The sequence below is a fragment of the Podarcis muralis genome, chromosome 5 (genome assembly GCF_964188315.1).
Source record: "Podarcis muralis chromosome 5, rPodMur119.hap1.1, whole genome shotgun sequence".
Taxonomy (NCBI): Eukaryota; Metazoa; Chordata; class Lepidosauria; order Squamata; family Lacertidae; genus Podarcis; species Podarcis muralis.
Window position 1 is genome coordinate 9,370,947 of NC_135659.1, and position 21,150 is coordinate 9,392,096.

The 21,150-nt window shown below is 43.5% G+C and overlaps 1 protein-coding gene and 1 pseudogene across 1 annotated transcript in view; one reads left to right on the forward strand and one right to left on the reverse strand.

The window, feature by feature from the left end:
* The window catches only part of LOC114598594 (sterol O-acyltransferase 1-like), a 53,624-nt gene that overhangs the window by 30,292 nt on the left and 2,182 nt on the right, over positions 1-21,150 (reverse strand). The window contains exons 2-5 of the mRNA XM_028732427.2: positions 20,768-20,905; positions 10,412-10,470; positions 6,770-6,915; positions 6,635-6,694 (exon numbers count right to left, since the gene is read on the reverse strand). Coding sequence (XP_028588260.2) covers positions 6,635-6,694; positions 6,770-6,915; positions 10,412-10,470; positions 20,768-20,888 — 386 coding nt within the window. The 5' untranslated portion in view covers positions 20,889-20,905. The remainder of the gene's footprint in view (positions 1-6,634; positions 6,695-6,769; positions 6,916-10,411; positions 10,471-20,767; positions 20,906-21,150) is intronic.
* On the forward strand, positions 58-1,188 carry LOC144327707 (NADH-ubiquinone oxidoreductase chain 1-like; annotated as a pseudogene).

Below are 21,150 nucleotides of genomic sequence, written 5' to 3' on the forward strand. Positions count from 1 at the left end.
GGAGGGCGGGGTATAAATAAAAATTATTATTATTATTATTATAAATAAGACATAATTAATCCTGTTACATACATCATTCCCATTCTCATTGCTGTAGCATTTCTAATGCTACTTGAACGCAAAATTTTAGGCTCTATGCAACTCTGAACAGGTCCAAACATAGTAGGCCTTTCGCATTTTACAACCAATTGCTGATGGAGTAAAACTATTTATTAAAGAGCCCATTCACCCAACATATACATCCCCTATATTATTTATCCTGGCACCAACTTTAGCCCTTTTACTAGCCCTCATAATATGAACTCCAGTACCAATACCACACTCCCTAGCAGACATAAACTTAGGCCTTCTATTTCTTCTTGCCTACACAATCTTATGGTCCAGATGAGCATCTAACTCAAAATACGCCCCAATAGGGGCCCTATGAGCCATTGCACAAACAATCTCATATGAAGTTACCCTGGCCATTATTCCACTTTCAATTATTAGACTGACTGGCACCTTCACACTACACACCCTTATCATTACTCAAGAACACATTTGACTAATCCTACCCACTTGACCCCTCGCAATAATATTATTCTTATCAACCCTAGCAGAAACAAATCGCGCACCATTTGATTTAACTGAGGGGGAATCTGAACTTGTCTCAGGGTTTAATGTCGAATATGCAGCAGGTCCGTTTGCACTTTTCTTCCTAGCCGAATACATAAACATTTTGATGATAAATACACTCTCGCATATTTTATTCTTTAGGCCTACCATAACCACACAAACAGAATTATTTACAATTAACCTAACAGCAAAAACTACCACTGGATTCTTATGGGCTCGAGCCTCTTACCCACGATTTCGTTATGATCAATTAATACACCTCCTATGAAAACAATTTCTCCCTGCCACACTAGCACTATACTTGTGGTATATCTCACTTCCAATCTCACTATCAGGGTTCCCGCCACTAAATTAATAACTATTACCAAGATGTGTGCCCGAGAAATTAGGGAATACTTTGATAGAGTAAATCACAGGGATTTATAATCCCTCACCTCCTCTAGAAGAATGGGATTCGAACCCACACCTGAGACTCCAAGACCCTCTGCTCCCACTATACTACCTTCTCGTAAAGTCAGCTAATAAAGCTCTTGGGCCCATATCCCAAAAATGTTGGTTAAACCCTTGTAGCCTTATGAGGCTTTGCCCTCGGGTGGGAAAAAATATTGCGCCCGGGAGAGGGAGTGGGAGTCAAACAGACACTCAAGGAATAGTTTCGGAGAAAAAGCTTTATTTCTACCATCCATGAACTGGTAGAAGGAGCAAGTGTGATAGTTCACAAACAAGCACGAGTTCACAGCCATTTGCACAGAGTATATATTTCCCTTCCAGTTCCCTCCCCTTTCTCCTCCTCTTCAGGAGTCCTGCCCCATGAGTTCGCCTGAGCATGAACAGAAAGCCCCTGTCTTGGGACTCTTCCCAGGAAAGGGTGTGTGTGTGTGAGAAGCCAAGGGGTTTCAGAGTGTTCAAGATGTTGCAACTGAATGAGATAAAAGTCAGTTCTCAGGCTTGGGTATTCTTGGCAATAACAGAGCCTATTCATTAGCCTTTTGAAACCTTCTTGTACTGATAAAAAGAATAACATTTCCCCTATGCATCTTGTGAGAAAACAGAGGAAAACTTTAGCTGTGGATTTTTTAGAAGACAGAAATGAATTTTGGACAGTTTTGAGGCCTGGTTGGGGGGGTGACTTCGGGCCTAGGTGGGGTCACCTGTCATCACCTCCTTCACCCTTCCTTTACTAATGAGCCCCTACATCTTATCCATTTTAATTTCCAGCTTGGCCCTCGGAGTTACCATTGATTTCTAGCCTGAGTTGGACTAGAATTAAACACCCTAGTCATTAACCCAATCCTGGCCAAACAACATCATCCACGAGCCACTGAAGCCGCAACAAAATATTTTATCATTCAAGCAATGGCCTCATCCATCATTTTTTCCCCAAGCATTCTTAATGCGACACACTGGAATTTGAGATATTACTCAACTCACCACGCAAACAACCCCCACCATACTAACAATTGCCCTAGCCATAAAATTGGGCCTGGTTCACTTCTGACACCCAAAAGTCATACGAGGCATAACAACTGCTCTAATTATTGCAACATTACAAAAATTGCCACCAATATCTCTACTATATATAACTTCTAATCAACTCCCAACAACAATTTTATTACTACTAGCTATTTCCTCTACCTTAACTGGAGGATGATCTGGACTAAATCAAACCCAACTATGAAAAATCATAGCATTTTCGTCAATCGGACCCCTAGGCTGAATAGCTGCCATCTCCCCTATCTGCCAGAAACTTCTTCTTCTAACCTTAATAATTTATCCATTAATAACTACCTCCATGTTCCTAATTTTCATCACTTCAACTGCAAAAACCGCCAAAGATTTAGGAACAATATGAGTAATCTCTCCAACACTCTCCACCATCACAATAATTACCCTTATAGCATTAGGGGGACTCCCCCCATTAACTGGCTTCTTACCTAAATGATTAATTCTAGAAAAATTAACTACCAACCACTTAATCCCTCTAGCAACTGCCCTCGCCTTAACCACTTTACTAAGCCTAATATTTTACATGCGCTTAACTTATACTAAGCTTCCCGTCTTGGCCACAGGAATTACAATGCTACTAACAGATCGAAACCTAAACACATCATTTTTTGACCCAGCAGGAGGAGGATACCCAATTCTCTACTGTTATGTACTGAAGTTCTCACCCTGGGCCAGCAGGGGGATACTGTAGATAGTTCAGGTCCACATATGCAAATAAGGGATCGAAAGTGACGTTCAGTGATTGGATAGTTATAGAAAATGGTTACTATTGTGTGCTAGTTGAGCTCTATATAAGCAGGCTGGCTGAACCCTTCAGTTCAGTTCTGTTCTGGCCTATGAATAAACAAGAGCTGTTTGAAGAATCACTGTGTCATCTGATATGTTCACCCACAACTTAACATCTACCAACACCTATTTTGATTTTTTGGTCATCACGAAGTATACATCCTCATTCTCCCTGGCTTTGGCTTAATTTCCCATATCGCCACTTACTATGCAGGAAAAAAAGAACCATTCAGCTACATAGGTATAGTGTGAGCCATACTATCAATTGGCTTTCTAGGCTTCATTGTATGGGCCCACCACATATTTACCGTAGGTATGGACATTGACACCTGAGCCTATTTTACCTCAGCCACAGTAATTACTGCCATTCCTACTGAAGTAAAAGTTTTTAGTTGACTCGCAACCCTTCAAGGCTGAACAATTAAATGGGATGCCGCTATACTTTGGGCCCTGGGATTCATTTTTTTTATTTACGGTAGGCGGCCTTACAGGTATTATTTTAGCCAACTCCTCATTATATATTATTCTTCATGATACCTACTATGTAGTTGCCCATTTCCACTGTGTCCTTATCAACAGGAGCTGTATTTGCAATTATAGGTGGATTTGTCCACTGATTTCTGCTCTTTACAGGTTATACTTTGTGTTAAGTTGTGGGTGAACATATCAGACGACACAGCGATTCTTCAAACAGCTCTTCTTTATTCAGAGGCCACAACAGAACTGAACTGAAGGGCTCAGTCAGCCTGCTTATATAGAGCCCCAGTACAACTTTACTGTAGCAACTTTCTAAAACTATCTAATCACTGAACGTCACTTTCGATCCTTCATTTGCATAACTATCTACAGTATCCCCCTGCTGGCCCAGGGTGAGAACTTCAGTACATAACACTGCATTCCTCATGAACAAAAATTCAGTTTGGTGTAATATTTACCAAACTCAACATAACATTCTTTCCACAACATTTCCTCGGATTAGCGGGCATGCCCCAACGTTACTCCGACTATCCAGATGCATACACCCTCTGCAATACCCTTTCATCAGTTGGCTCCTTAATTTCACTGACAGCAGTAATTATAATAATATTTATTATCTGAGAAGCTCTTACCCTCGAATTAACAAACACAAACAAGGAACGACTTCTCGGCTGCCCGCCTCCATATCTTACCTACCTATGTACAAACCTCAAGGGAGGGGGGACTTGAAACACCTCCAACCACTTTCAAGCCAGTCACACAGCCTCTTAAGTTTCTCTCCTTATGAGGTCCTAGTAAATAAATTACATAGCTCTGTCAGCGCTAAATTATAGGTCAATCAAGCCTATGTGGCACACCCAGCACAACTTGTTGTTGTTGTTTAGTCGTTTAGTCGTGTCCGACTCTTCGTGACCCCATGGACCAGAGCACGCCAGGCACCTCTGTCCTCCACTACTTCCCGCAGTTTGGTCAAACTCATGCTGGTAACCTCGAAAACACTATCCAACCATCTCATCCTCTGTCGCCCCCTTCTCCTTGTGCCCTCCATCCCAGCACAACTAGGCTTCGAAAATGCAGCCTCCCCCATTATATAAGAACTTCTTCACTTCCATGACCATGCATAATAATTGTTTTTTTAATCAGTGCCCTAGTACTATATATTATTAGTCTTATATTATCAACAAAACTCACACTAATACTATAGATGCCCAAGAAGTGGAAATAATCTGAATTATCCTCCCCGCAATAATTTTAATCCTAATTGCACTCCCCTCCCTCCAGATCCTTTATTTAATAGATGAAATTAACATCTCTCATTTAACTATTAAAGCCATTGGCCACAAGTGATACTGAAGCTAAGACTATACAGACTATGAAAATCTGCTATTTGACTCCTACATAGTCCCTACATCCCGGAAATTTCCGCCTACTAGAAGTTGATCATCGAGTTGTAGTCCCAAGAGAATCCCCCATCTGAGTTTTAATCTCAGCAGAAGATATCCTGCACTCATGGGCAATTCTAGCACTCGGCATTAAAACAGATGCAGTCCCAGGTCAATTAAATCAAACAACCTTAATTACATCTCACCCGGGCCTATTTTATGGCCAATGTTCAGAAATTTGCAGATCAAACCACAGCTTTATACCTATTGTAGTAGAATCAACACCCCTCAAATACTTCGAAGCATGATCTAAAATAATAATCTCCTCATCACTAAGAAGCTAACTTACAGCACTAGCCTTTTAAGCTAGAGAGGGAAATCTGCTTCCCTTAGTGACATGCCTCAACTTAACCCAGACCCCCTGATTCCTAATTTTCATGCTAGCCTCAGCAACCCTTATTGCTGTAATAATGACATCAGGGCAAGTCCTTTGCCCATGCAGTTTGAAATCAAAACTGGAACAAGGCTTTGCAGGCACCAATGGTCAACTGTGCCTGCAAACCCAGTTTCCTGTGCCTGCGTGGTTTGAAATCAAACCACGTAAGCAAAGGCAGAGGACTTCGTTGGCACTGCCAATCAGCTGATTGGTGGTGTCAGCAAACCTGCTTTCAGTAGGGAACTGCATCTTTACATGTCCCACAGGTGCACCCAGTTTGAGGAAGGTGACCTTGCGGGTCAAATTAGGATGCCGGAACAGGCCAGAAACTCCACAGAGCTGCTGTAGACCACATTTCACTTGGGCATTCTCCCATTTTGCACCAACTAAGCCTTTTGTAATCCCCACTCCATGCTATGTAAATCCAGAATCCAGCCACATCCATGTTAGAATTTGGGATGTGCAATAGCCAATTGGCTAGAACATTTATAAAGGTTAGGAATATCTACTTTCAGTCTACACAGAATAAAAATGAATGGGATCTACTGGGAGGGAGAAGCGAGATGTGCAGATAAGCCACCCACTGGATCAAGGCAACTTTAACTTTAGCAAGGGCTCTAGTAAAATTTAAAATCTAATTAATATTGTCAGGGCTGCCTCAGGTCCCAGCTCACAGAGGACCAACTCCAGTCCGTTGTTATATAAAATAGTCTTTATTGAAGTTCAGTTTCTCATTTACAGCCACGGCGCGCAGCTCTAAGTCTTAAACCTAGACCGCCGAAGCTCCGTCTGAATCTCCTCCCCCCAGACACCAGTTTAAGACCCTAGCCTTGCTCCACCTCTTTCTCTGCTCCCTTTTCCTCTGGGTCCGCCTGTCCGTCGGGGCTTTCCCCTTTCTAGACTCTTCTGACGCTGACTCTCCCGAGTCCTCCCCCTCCCTCCGGCGGGCTTTAGGACCTGGTTCCCAATCCGGGCTTCCTGCTGTCCCGCTCGCCTGTACATTTGAACTTGGCGCGCGCGCCCAGCCTGCCACCTTCCTTCTGACCGTTACACTGCTCCTGTCACTGCTCCCCTCTTCGGGAACGCCAACTGGGCTTGACTCCTCCTCCCTGCTTGCCGGAGGAGACGCTGGCCCTGACCTATGGGACTCTTCCCCCCCACTACGCTCCGGTGGGGAAGCTGGTCCTGATTTCCAGCTACTGCTCTGGGAGTCTCCGCTGGCCCCCTGCTTCTGGTGCGTCCCCCCTGGGACCCCCCTTGCCCTGGCCATCGGCGCCCCCTTCTGGGAATCTTCTGATTCACTGGAGAGGCTCATGGAATCTCTCGGGTCACTGTCATTCTGCTCTCCGCTGCCCTCAGATTCCTCCCCTTCGCTCTCCATTTCCTCTCTCCCCTGCGCCTCTGCTCCTGAGCCCCTGACAAATATACTCACTCCAAGACAGACTTTCTAGCAACAAAAACTTTTCCGTGTTCTGGAGGTGCTCTTGATTCCCTGTGAAAAGAACAAATATTCAGCAACAAATCAACATATCAACTCTGCTTCAGGCTCAGCCAAGAACCAACTTACTTGCTTTTGAAGCCACCGTCTTTCTCTGAGCACACGGCTGAGAAGGCAGGGGATGAAGTCTCAAGCTGCACAGACTTTGCAATCAAGCCATTCACGAATTCTGTAAAGTGGCTGTCGATCCGCTGCATGAAAGCTGGCTTCATTTGCTGATAAAGTTTGGAGGAAGGAAGGAAGGAATAAAAAAGAGAACACCTTAAGTATACAGTGGTACCTCGGGTTACATACGCTTCAGGTTACACACTCCGCTAACCCAGAAATAGTGCTTCAGGTTAAGAACTTTGCTTCAGGATAAGAACAGAAATCGGGCTCCAGCGGCGCAGCAGCAGCAGCAGGAGGCCCCATTAGCTAAAGTGGTGCCTCAGGTTAAGAACAGTTTCAGGTTAAGAACAGACCTCCGGAATGAATTAAGTACTTAACCTGAGGTACCACCTGTAATTGTTAAGTATTGTCTGGAATTTGCCTGCTAAAATGGCATGTTACTCTTTACCTTCAAATGCAAGGCTGACTTCCTAACACCATGCTAACAACGAATCATGAACGTGTCTCATTTCCTGATAACTGACGACATATTCTTGGACCCCAGTCAAAGTCACGGCCAGTGGGGACAATGGTCAGCGCTGATAGGACTTCCTAGTCCAGCAACATCTGGTTCCCCATTCCTGGTTTAAACCACCTATCAGCAGCTCCCCAAGAATGTGGAAGCAAAGTCGCCAACTGCAGAGCCTTTCTAAGAAAACCATAGTTATTCCCGAAGAAACCAGAGGCCTTTCTCTTGGGCATAGTCGGCCAATTGGTGCCAAAGAAGGATAGAACTTTCTTTATGTTTGCAACAACAGCAGCAAGAATACTGATTGCAAAGTATTGGAAGACACAAGATTTACCCACACTGGAAGAGTGGCAGACGAAGGTGATCGAGTATATGAAATTGGCAGAAATGACTGGCAGAATCCGAGACCAGGGAGAAGAGTTGGTGGAAGAAGATTGGAAGAAATTTAAAGACTATTTGCAGAAATACTGTAAAATTAATGAATGCTAAAATGATGTTGGATTGAAAATAAGTGGTATTGGTATTAAGATTAACAAGAATATGCAAATATGGATTGATAATGGATGGAAATATATAGTTATAATAGGTTAAGATATAGAGTAAAGATGGTTGAAAGAGGGTAAGGATTTGCTGAAATGTCTTTGTGAATGGGAATACAAAAAGGGGAGGTGAGAGGAGGTCAAGGAAATAAGTAAATGAGTCCAAAGATATTGAAAAATGGATTTTTTTCTCTCTTTTTAAATTTCTTTTTCAGCTGCCTGCTTTTTTTTTTTTTGGTATTTTGTACCCTTTTTATTCTTTTCTCTATGTGTGTTTTTTTAGTTTGTTAATTGTTGTTAAAATTTTAGTTTGTTAATTGCTGTTATAATTTTCTCTATTTTGTAAACTTGTGTTTTCTTTTTTGTAAAATTTGAATAAATATCTTTGAAAAAGAAAAGAAAAAGAAAATCATAGTTAGCCTAGCTGCCTCCCATCTTGCTTACAAATAAACTCACTCAACATATCTGACAGAAATCTGACCAGAAAACTGACTTGTTCTGCAGGGGCTTTTTGTTTTGTTTTTGTTATACTAGTCAAATACCAGCCGTATGCAAAACACGTTCTATTAGTCCATTAAATTTAAGGAAAGCTGACAAGTCCAAGAACAGGATATAAGACGGCACCATGATCACCCACAAAATGCTCAGTTCTGGTTAACTCCCCACCATACACACAAAGATTCTTTTAAAAATGAACAGCTAACAGTCTAATGAAGTTGCTTCAGAGGTGGCGCCCTGGCTAGCAGAACCCCAAAAAAGGTCTCTCACAACTATTCCCATTGGCGGGATGAATGTCTAAAGAAATTAAACAGGGAAACACATTTCACTTAGGATTTCCCATGCATTTTTAGAAGTTTAGCACTAAGATTGCTTTGATGTGGCATTTTATTTGGGTGGCAGGGGCAAGGGCAGCAACAGCAGAGAGGAATACTCTTGTACTTCCAGAGTTATTAAAAAACAGAAGCTGTGATGGCTAACATTAAGCAAGAAGAGCAAACAAGTGTGATAGGAAGTTTCTGGGGTGCTTTGCTTTTCTCAGCGCAGGGTGTTCACAAAGCACAGGGTGTTTTGTTTGTTTGTTTACAAATTAAAGGGCTGATTGATCTGCCATTGCCGCTCCGCACAGTCAACGAAGAATGATGCCAAGAGAGAGTGAAAAATAAACAAAGAGAAAGAACCAAGGGAAGGGAAAGCAAGCTACAGGGTTTCTGCTGCACAGGGCAAACAGCACCTGAGCAACAACAGAGTTCTTGCTTTCCATGTAGCCCTGGGAATTTGCATGGGGAAAGAGGTCACCTGCTGTTATCCATTCACATATTGCAGACACAGCCCCAAAAGGAAAGGATTGTGTGCACTTTGTGGCTCCTTTTCCTTGAGGCAGTTGACATGCTGGCAAGACCTGTTGGGCTTCACTGCTGCCCCACCTGAAACTAGGAAGATGTATCCTGTTCTCCTCTATCTGCTCACTACTAGGGAAAAGCCGGTAGGTGGATAAGCCGATTCCCAGGGAAGCTTCTCCACCATCTTCCCACTATTTAATTCCTGATAAGTTCAAAGACTCAAAAGGGTACCAGCAATAGTTTCAGAGCCACCTGTGAACCCTCCCTACAGTCCAAAGCAGTAGCATGCCGGAACAGCCTAATCCCACAGCCTTCCAGTCCCAGTTTACAAAAACATGGATATGCAGCTCTTTTGGCTCTAGCTGCACTAAATATGAGCAGCAGTGCTTTGGCTAGTGATGGATAGCCAGTCTGTGAGATGGATAGCCAGTCTTCTTAAGATAAAAGAATTTTATTTTTCACATACAACAGCAAATATCTGAGAACTTATCTGCTTTCTCATGCACTCACAATTCTCTTTTGTCCTGCCTTTTCTTTTAATGCAATTAAACACACATTTCTCTCTCAATATTTCTAAATGCATTTTGATATGCTTTCTTAGCGAAGAGCTGGAATATTTGAGAAAGGTGGAAGTGGGTGAACGGTTTAAGTTTCAATCTGGCCAGGAGGTGCAGATCAGGTTGTTATTGTTGGCATCCATCTGTCTCAAGAGACAATGGAGTGTGCCTCCGGGGATCAAACCAAATCAGGTTATTCATACTGGAATTCACAAAGAATGAATTCCTTAAGCATCCCACTTGCTAACAGACTAGAGGAGGAAAGCTGCCCAGCCGCCTCCTGTGCCCTACAACAGCAGCTGAAGATTTCTACGGCATCAGAGAAAAGCATGAACATTTGAAGGGTTGGGGATAATAAAAGTACAAAGGACTGTAATGGTTCAAATAAAATAAAATGTCAGAAGCCCTAGTTTTGATATTCTCAGGAAGCATGATTAGATAGTTTAAAAGAGCTCACAGGAAAGTGAGCATTGTTTACGATTTCTGCATCTGAGGAAATCTTTCAGCAGCCCCAGTTTCAGTGACTCCCAATTTACAGGATTTAGGATTTCTAACAGGCCCATACTATGCATAGATTCCATCACAGATGGGAGGTTTCTTTTGCTGTCTAGGGATTCCTCCTTGTCAACTCATATTAACTACAATTCAGGTAAGTTTACCTCAGCCTCCACCAAAAGCTGCATCTTTCGAGTGACCGAATGGTCAACGTCATCATGACCTAAGAGGGGAAAAACAAACCGTTGCTGTATTTTCAATGATAAATACAATAAATAAATATAAGTTGTCCGCAAGTATGAAAGGCAAAACAGGAAAAGCATGCAAACTGGAAATTTAAAGTATTTTAATATCAGTGCTACAAATAAGTCCACAAATGTTACTAGCCCTCAACATTTCACTTATTCCCCTGCCCAGATGTACCTGTATTAGTTGTCCACTACTGACCAAAAGGAAAAACAACCTATTCCAATTTCCAAGGCTTCGCTTCCTAGAGTGCATTAAAACCATAGTTAATTGGGGCAGATCATTTAAACTTATCTACCCAAATACTTCCTGCCAACCTAGCAGTTTGAAAGCAGTCAAAGTGCAAGTAGATAAATAGGTACCGCTCCGGCGGGAAAGTAAACGGCGTTTCCGTGCGCTGCTCTGGTTTGCCAGAAGCGGCTTAGTCATGCTGGCCACAGGACCCGGAAGCTGTACGCCGGCTCCCTCGGCCAATAAAGCGAGATGAGCGCCGCAACCCCAGAGTCGGCCACGATTGTACCTAATGGACCAAATGGGCCCTTTACCCAAATACTAAAAAAAGGAGGTGCTAGGGAGAAGGATTCTAGCTTGGCCACCTGCCGGACATCTGTATGATTCAACCGTCCATGCACCGCTTGCCCCCTGCACCCTCAAGTGGTAAGCCCAGGCACCAGTTCACTAGCCAAGTGAGAGCAAGATGGCAGAGACGGTGCACACAAGACATTCAACTGCGACAACACGAGTGTACAATGCATAGAAATAAGTTTTCTGAAAACAAAACCAAATTTGTTTCTGCAGAATTGCAGTTAGATGGTTCTTCTTGAAATTCCTCTCATTAAACAAGCATTCAGCAATTGTATTTGGGCACATCTTGAACAAAGTTCCATCCAAACTAGGGAAGGGAACATTCATATTAATCAATGAAAAATAAAAATGCTTTTTATTGATGAAATCCCCTTTAGCTTGGTTTTGCTGAGCTCTAAGTAAGCCTGTAGGAATGTGCCAGGAATGCCTGAGGTTCTGCTTAAACCACCAGCTTGATAAGTGAAGAACTTGCTATGTGAACTATTGAGCTTGCTATATCACTGGAAACTAGGATGATAACTTGGGCAATGCTTGCTTAAGCAATGTATGACAAAATAAGGAGTATCAAAGTGCAGCTGCCTACATGTTGATCACGCAAGAGCATGTTGATCACAATGTGCATTCCTCAGGAGTTGACATGATAGGTGGAATGCTATAATTGGAGGTGTTGAATCTTTCTGTGTTCTGTGAAGCAATAACTGTTTCCTTTCACATGTTTGGGTGTGGTCTGAGTTTCTTGCACCCCACAATAAACTGTTTCCTCCTCCAAGTGTGGGACCCCAATCATCAAACAGTAAATATCAAGTAAACAATAAAAATACACTAGATCACTAAACTCTGGCTGGATGTAGACACATCAAAGAAGCGTTTTAGTTTAAAGCATTGTAAATTTAAAACAGGTAGAGAAAAACAGGACTCCACGTTGTCATCTGGTGGCAAAATGTTACATTGCACATACAACACATATAAATTGCTTTTTCTCTATCAGTCTAACTGAGTCCTCCGATAGCATGCCTTTTTGAAAAATCAAAAACACAATCCCTGGAGCATACTGTACTTACCGGTTGTTAAATCCCTGGTTATGGCATCACAAGATTCATTAAATACAGATCGCTTAAGATGAAAAGATGGGCTTGGTTACTGCTCATTACACCTAACGCTCACCACCTATCATTGAGATCATATCAGGTGATGCTTTGCTTTCAAAAAGTGATTTCAGAACCACTTTGAAAACTGTTTCATTTCTTTCAAAAACTTCCAGATTCTGGAGGTTCAAAGGGTAGCACTGAGTTGTTTGAATGCCCTTCCTTTCAGTAAGATTCCAATGCCAACCATCTCCTAAATCAGGAAGGGGTTTGCATTGGAATCCCTTGCTAAAACAAAGCAGGGAGTTTTCATGCAAAGCCTTTCCTGAATCCAGAAATGGCCTTGCAAGCCACATTGGACCCCTAATAGGCAAAGCTTATTCTACAGGCTGAAAAGATAGAGGCGGCTTTGCCCTCCCAGACTTTAAATTATATTATGAAGCTGCATGTTTGGTATGGATTAGGGACTGGATGAAGTTGGAAAAGCAAGAAGCATTAGAACTGGAAGGACATGACAATAGATCTGGTTGGCACGCATATCTATGGTATGGGAAAGGGAAAGTACATAAAAGTTTTTACAAGCACATAATTAGGAAATCACTAATGAGAGTATGGGAGAGATATAAAGATTTATTAGAACAGAAGACTCCTTGTTGGCTTTCACCACATGAAGCTTTACAGCTTAAACTACTTGGAAAGAAAGGAAAGTGGCTTACGTATGCTGACTTGTTAAAGGATCAAGAAGGAAAATGGAAATTAAGAGATCATTTTCAGAGTTGGTTACATTATTGGCAACTACACGAGATATACAGAGAAGATAACAAGAAAGGATTCAGTTATATGACATCTAGATTTCAGAAGGAAGTTGTGGAAGGGAAAGTAAAGTTGCTGAAAGGCGCATATAGGATTCTGCTAGAATGGGAAACAAAAGATGAGGAGGTGAAATCAGTCATGATTAAATGGGCACAAGATATAGGCCATAACATAATGTTTGAAGATTGGGAAAGATTGTGGAAAATTGATTTAAAATTTACAGACTGTTCTTTACTGAAAGAAAGCTACAGTGGTACCTCGGGTTACATACGCTTCAGGTTACATACGCTTCAGGTTACAGACTCCGCTAACCCAGAAATAGTACATCAGGTTAAGAACTTTGCTTCAGGATGAGAACAGAAAGTGTGCTCCGGCGGCGCAGCAGCAGCAGGAGGCCCCATTAGCTAAAGTGGTGCTTCAGGTTAAGAACAGTTTCAAGTTAAGAACAGTCCTCCGGTATGAATTAGGTACTTAACCTGAGATACCACTGTATATGAAAATGATGTATAGATGGTATATAACACCAGTACAGATAGCAAGAATGTACAAAACTGGCTCAAATATATGTTGGAAATGTAAGAAAAAACAAGGGACTTTTTATCATATGTGGTGGGGTTGTAGCGAAATTAAAAAATTCTGGGCAATGATACACAATGAATTGAAGAAAATGTTCCAATTAACATTTGTAAAAAAGCCTGAAGCATTTTTGTTAGGGATTGTAGAAAAAGACCTGCCAAGGAAATTGAAGAACATATTCATGTATGCGACAATGGCGGCAAGAGTCTTAATAACACAAGGATGGAAGAATGAAGAAATCCTGACAAAAGAACTGTGGCAAGGGAAATTGATGGACTGTGTGGAACTGGCGAAATTGACGCACAAACTACATGATAAGGACAAATGTGACTTTAAAGAAGAATGGGAACCTTTTACAAAGTACTTAAAGAAACAACAAAATGAACTGGACTCCTTGGCAGGTTTTGAACAAACAAACACCAATTTTTTATTCGTTACATATAGACAGATAAGTTAAGGATCTTTACAATTTTATAATATCCAGAGAATAACATGTGCTGAAAAACCAGAGAGAGGAGCTGAGGGAAGTCCGGGCGGGGGTGGGAGGGTGGGTTTTTCCTGGGGAGGGGAAATTAGGGGGAAAATTAGGATGATATGTCTTTGAGGTTCACCACCCCCACATACCCTGTAAGGCAAAAGGTGTTTTTCCCCTCCTAAAATTAAAAACTTTAGTTGGTGAAAAGCATTTGAATTATACTTTTCTTTATACAGAGTGATAGTTAAAATAGCACCAAGTTTAGCACTTGTTTTTTGTGCCGTTTTATATAAGAGTGTAAATCTCAATTTTAGTTTTCTTTGCTGTTCTTTCCTCATCTTCCTCTTTAGTGGTTAAGAGTGGTGGACTTGTAATCTGGTGAACTGGGTTCGCTTCCCCGCTCCTCCACATGCAGCTGCTGGGTGACCTTGGGCTAGTCACACTTCTCTGAAGTCTCTCAGCCCCACTCACCTCACAGAGTGTTTGTTGTGGGGGAGGAAGGGAAAGGAGAGTGTTAGCCGCTTTGAGACTCTTTAGGGTAGTGATAAAGCGGGATATCAAATTCAAACTCTTCTCTGGGCATTGAAGGTTGTCTTTCACAACAGTCAGAAATGCAGTGGCCTCAGCAATTAGTTCCAAGTCCTCCACAAAACATACTGTATCATTGGCACTGTGACAAACATCTTTGAACATCATTTATTGCTACATCACATACATTGCCAAAGGTAGGTCTTAATTACTGCAACAAATATTAATTAATTGTTGCAACAAGCTCTGCAGACATGTGCAAACAGGATGGGTAGCCACTGTTAACACACTTGTAACAGGGAAGAAGTGTCAGAAATGTGCGCGCATGATGCCTCCCTCTTCAACAGTTTCTGATGGGCATAGAGGCAGGAGGAAAGAGGCTGCTTGTTTATGTTCCACTGTGCATACAAGACACTCCAAGCACCATACGCCTATGAAAGATCATTTCTACATATCCTTCTTTATTTCCAAGCTCAAGAGGGCTGCAGCAGGGACACTCACCTGGAACGATGATGCAAGTGCAATTTCTCCTTGCTGTAGGCATGGAATACAGTGGTACCTCAGGTTACAAACACTTCGGGTTACAGACTCTGCTAACCCGGAAGTAGTACCTCGGGTTAAGAACTCTGCCCCAGGATGAGAACAGAAATCGTACGGCAGCGGTTTTAGCCCATTAGTAAAAGTGGTACCTCAGGTTAAGAATGGTTTCAAGTTAAGAACGGATCTCTGGAACAAATTAAGTTTGTAACCAGAGGTACCACTGTACCTAGATGCATCTTATATCTTTTTGTATCATCACCTACTTTTGAGAGGCGTCTTCCATGAATACGGTCTTAAGAGTGAAAAGTAGGATTCCGTTCAGGATGCTGTTGCCAATTCCTTCTTTCCCAATATTTCCAGGCCACAGATCAAAATCTCACCCAACTCTTGCATTAAAATCACCCAGGAGGAGGATGTTATCTTTCTTAGGCATCTCTGTTAAGATGGTATCCAGCTCCCTGACCACTAGCCATCCTGGGAGTTGGGAGTCCAACAATATGAGGACAAGTGGTTCTGCATCCCTGCCAGCTATGCCTCTCGCCCTCGGAGCCCTCTGCAGTGGTTTTAATCCATACAAACAAGATGGGAGCAACTACACGTCATCCTTCTGTGACAGAAGGATCTAAAAAGTCACGTACCTTGGCAAGAACCTTTGGGCAGGCACTGCCAGCAAGGGCTTCCCCTCTCCAACAGCTAATTACCCAGTTGGAAGGTATCATGCAGAGACATCAGCACACACACACACACACACACACACACACCCCACTCTGCAAGCCCTTTAGGCCTTGTGGAATGAAAGCTTTAAAGCAAAGCACACAGACACCATTCAAAGAAATTGTTTTGTGAGATTTGAGCCTGCTCCTACATTTTAGAAGAAGAAGAAGAGTTTGGATTTGATATCCCGCTTTATCACTACCTTAAGGAGTCTCAAAGCGGCTAACATTCTCCTTTCCCTTCCTCCCCCACAACAAACACTCTGTGAGGTGAGTGGGGCTGAGAGACTTCAGAGAAGTGTGACTGGCCCAAGGTCACCCAGCAGCTGCATGTGGAGGAGCGGGGAATTGAACCCGGTTCCCCAGATTATGAATCTACTGCTCTTAACCTCTACACCACACTGGTGATTTTAGCCAATGAGTGAAGTCAGAGCTGTAACTGGCAAGTGCTGGAAAGATATTTATCACACAAGCAATATCCATGTTGCAGAGGGAGTATTGTGCCTGAGGAAGCATGGGCTACCACCGCCCTGCAATGTAGCCTATTGTTGCTATACAGTGCTAAAATTACAGGGGAATCATAGAATTGCAGAGTTGGAAGGGACCACGAGGGTCATCTAGTCCAGTGTTTCCCAACCTTTTTTGGGCAAAGGCACACTTGTTTCATGAAAAAAATCTCGAGGCACACCACCATTACAGCCCCGTGACGTCAGCGCGCAGCGTCACGCCGGGAGGGACGCACGAAAGTGTAAGTTTCAATTTTTTCCCCTCCCCCTTGCCTTCCTTCTGTGCCAACTGCCAAAAAGCCAAGAAAAAAGCCAAGACTTTAGGGCAGCAGGTCGACACGGAAGAAGCTCCTACCTAAGGACAGGTGCGACGGCCGTGTCCTCTTCTGCCACACTTGGCAGCCCTGCCTCACGGTCGTGACTCCCACCCTGATTTCTCCCCGCAGGTCGAGCGGCACAGGCAGCCCAATGTGTCCAGCCCAGACACAAGCCCCGCTTCCCCACTCTAGATCCTGAATGCGACCAAGTGCTCTGGACTCCCAAGCAGGGTGGGAAAGAGGACTCGCATCTGGTAGCCTCCGGGCTCCTCGCCTGCTCGAGGGATGGCATTGCAGGCAAGCTGCCGGCCGTCGCCATCGCCGCCCCCTCATGCGAGTGGACCTGCCCGGAGTGGTGGGCCGGGGGAGGCTCGCTCTCTGTGGGGATGTGGCCCGCACGCGCGGCCCCGCTTCCTCCTGCCCAGGGCTGAGCTCCTTACCCGCGATCTCAGTCTCGCGCACGTGGATCCCACTTATTCTGAAGCTCGCGCCACTAGCCGGGGCTCTCACACCGTGCCAGGGCGAGGCGGCGCGGCCCACTGACGTCATCGCGGCTCGCCGCCGCCCTCGACTTCCCTGTTCCCTCCCCTCCCTCGGGTCGCCGTGGTTACCGAGGACTGCAAGCTTCTCGGGCGAGCGTGGGGCATTAAGTGGGAGAAGGAAAATTAAAATTAAAACTCGCCTGAAGGCCGCCTCTCCGGATATCTTTCGAATTTTTTAATTTTTCCCGCGGCACACCAGGCAACGTCTCGCAGCACACTAGTGTGCCGCGGAACACTGGTTGGGAAACACTGATCTAGTCCAGCCTCCTACAATGCAGGCAGGAATCTTTTGCTCAGCGTGGGGCTCAAACCCACAACCCTGAGATTAAGAGTCTCGTGCGTTACCAACTGAGGAGAAGGCAGAGAAGGAGGCAGAAGTGCATGACAACCCTCCAGACTCTTGTGGGGAGGAATGTTAGGAAAACCAGGCAGGGGACTATTAAACAGATTGCAACAGCAACATGGGGGTGGGGGCAGGTGGTTAATTGCTTTCCCACCCACGGAGGGAAGCTTGAGGGTGGTTGCTGCTGGTGTGAACACTTAAACGGGTATATTCACATCAAAGGCACAAAGGCTTTTTTTAACTCAAGAAAAGAAAAGAGTGGCCATGTGACCTGAGTTAATAACATTGCTAAAGTTTTTTAAACTTCCTAACCAACAAGAAATACTGATGGAATGCACTGGTTGCTTTTTATCAATTTAATCCTGAGTTTATCCAGGCGTACAGAGGAGGGAAACCAAGATGATTTAGGGTCTGGAAACCAAGCTTTATGAGGAACGGTTGAGGGAGCTGAGTATGTTTAGCCTGGAGAAGAGGAGACTGAGAGGAGATATGAAAAACCTTTTAAAATGTGGGCAGTTCCAGAATTTACATCATGTAAATGCCAGGGGAAACAATTTTAAGTTGGCACCAAAAGGAAAGGACTATATGTGTCCCACTGTTACTACACAATGCGCTGCTCCTGGCTGTGGAACCTCAAGAAGCACCTCTCCTAACGATCTTTATAACTGGATATAAGATACACGGAGATAAGAAGATTCATTATGCATGACAAACTCAATATGTCCCAAAATGGGATTCCATAAACAATTATTTTGGAATTTGCATTGATGGGTATTCCCTGCCTCCCTTTACACTGCCCTTCAAGACCTAACGTGGAGTCTTTCAAGTCTATTTTGTTTAGGACATCAAGTCAAGGAATTTGTAAGTGAAGTAGTAATGATACAAAGGAGGACTTAAGAGAAAAGTCTATGAGGAATGATATCAGTTTTCTGAGCAAGGTGTCAAGCGGCTGCCAGCGACTTCCAGCTGCTTGCCCAGGAATGTATAAAGACAAGGGAATGTTTCTTACTGTCCGCTTTTTATTCAGTATTTACAGAGAGAGGCTATAGAACCCAGCCTCTTGGATAATGGCATTGTCCCAAGTGAATCTCCACCCCACCCATCGTCTCTGCCACTTCCTCATTCGCCATTCTCATCATCTCTCCTACAGGTGCTGCTATGTGCCCACTGTCTTTGAGCTCTTTGCTCTCCTACTTTTAAGGCTCACCGGGTTCTGGGAGATGGAAGGTCTGGGATGCTTTCTAATAACAACCTGTCAGCTGAGTGTTGTTCCAGCTCCCCCATGATTTCCCAGCTTTCCCCCTCATCTGCCTCTGAGCTGTGACCTCCTTCAAACCCCTGTTGTAAATCTATACTGTCTTCCTCCTCCCCAGAAGGGTCAAGCTAGGGAGGCAGTCTCCAACATCCTCCTCTGACCAGTCTTTGACACAAAGTTGGTGGGACATGATGCTGGGGAGATGATAAAAGATGTAAGAAATCATATCTGTGATTGAAGATGGGAATGAACTGTATGAGATGTATGCAGGGCACTGGTTAAATTGTGGAGTAGGCACATGTTTCTTCCTTCTGTGGTTTCAGCATCCCATCGCTGGCAACATTTCCTTCTGATGCTACAGCCTTTGCCAACCTGGTACCATGACAAGTTTTGGACCACAATCCCCCATCCAAGCACCTGGAAGGCACAAGGTTAGTGAAGGCTGTCATAGTGCAACAATGCACATCTGTACACATAGCCCACCAGAAGTAGGACACTGCGCAGGCTTCACATGCAGCACAGAAATTTGTAGGAGCAAAAGCAGTCCAGAGAATGAAGTATGGAGATGCAGAGGAGTCAGCTGGGGAAGCCTGGGATGAGAATCAACATCCTATACCCCTCTGAAATGTGTTTTATTTTCAAATTGACAGACCACAATCAGGGCCATCGCTCAGCCTCCCAAAGGTCCTGCTCCCTGGAGACAGGGTCTGAGCTTTCAAACAGGACTGAGCTTACAATGTTGAGTGCTGTGAGGCTAGAAAACAGGAGCAGCTTGAAAACACAATTTGCCAGCTACGCAAATTCATCATAACTCAATTTCTCATTTGAGTTCTCAGCTATGGTTAGAATCCAGTGGTCATCGATATGACAACCCTAAGTGCACGACTCAGCAGAGGCCATCCCAGGCACCCACAATATTACACACCCACAACCCACACACCAAAACTTGGCTTGAAAGCAGCATTTTTCCCTATCACAAATGATAAAATAGTTTACAAGATGTGCTTTGTCGTAGGGTGTGTGTAGCAACACAACAATCAATCCACTTTACATATGAGCCAACAGGTCCAGAAAGATTGGAAAGCCAAAATACATGTATTGGGTTGTAACAAAGTTTTACTCATAGTAGACCCATTGGACATTGTGAACATTGGAAACAATCCATTATTTAAGATCTGAGGAAGAATTCCTATTTACTGTACTTCAGAACTTTTGTTCATTTGCAGATTCAAAATAAATCCACTGATAAATTCTTATATTTATTCACATAAAATTTCTGCAGTTACTAATAAAGAAATCTCATAATTGCATCTACACAGGGATTGGGAACCTAAGGGCAGGGAAAGGCTGGTTGGGCGAGTGGACCTCATTCTGTGCACACAAAGACTTGGTGGAATCCCACCCGACCACAATAACGTGGTCTGAAGAGCTACTGCCTGTCTGAGTAAGCAGTACTGGGTGAGATGAACTGCTGGTCCAACTCAGTAGAAGGCAGTTTCACACCCAGCTTGAATTTGAGTAAACAAGCTTAGCAATGAATGCCAGTATTCACATCTTGAGGCAAATATCTGGTAGCTGTTGAAACAAAAACCACAACACGGATAATTTAGGTATAGATACATTTCCTAGTCAGGTCATACTGGTTCTCTAGAAGAATCCCCTCCGCTGGCTTCACAAATTTGGCACACAGCTAAAAGAAAACTAGTCAGGGAACAAATACAGTGCTAAGGTCAAGTTATTAGCACAAGGCAAACATGCTCAGAACTGGCTGAGTACCACGTTGAACTACACCACCAAAGATACATGACTACATGGTTGTAGTCAACAAAGTTTGATTCAGAGTAAACCCACTGAACATGGTGAACACTGGAAACAATTGGATTCATATTTACTTCAGATCTTTTGTTCACATGCAGATTTAAAATCATGTCACTGCTTATCATTTCATCTGCTAAATCAGATAAGGTCTCTGCAGTTACTGATGAAGAAATCTCACCATTGCTTGATTGTGGGAAAGACCAGTCTGCTTCATGCCTCTTTGATAAGTCTTCTTTCTCTTCTGCCGTCTCATAAGTTGATTGGCGATTCCTTACGGAGATATTTTCTTCACCCGCCATGGTGTCAGGCTAACACACTGTAGAGGAGAAAACTTACTCTTATGAAGTACCTCAGCTTTTTATGACCATGCACTTATCGTTCTTTATTATATGATGTATAATTATAATCATTCTAAGAACCTCAGTGCTCTCTCAATCTTTCTTTTACAAAACAAGTCCCTAGGCGTCCTGGCTGCCAGAAAACATTTCTAAATACACCACTTCAGACTGATGAAAGTTGTGAAAGTAGAGGATAGGGTTTGTTCAAAACCACAAACTGTTC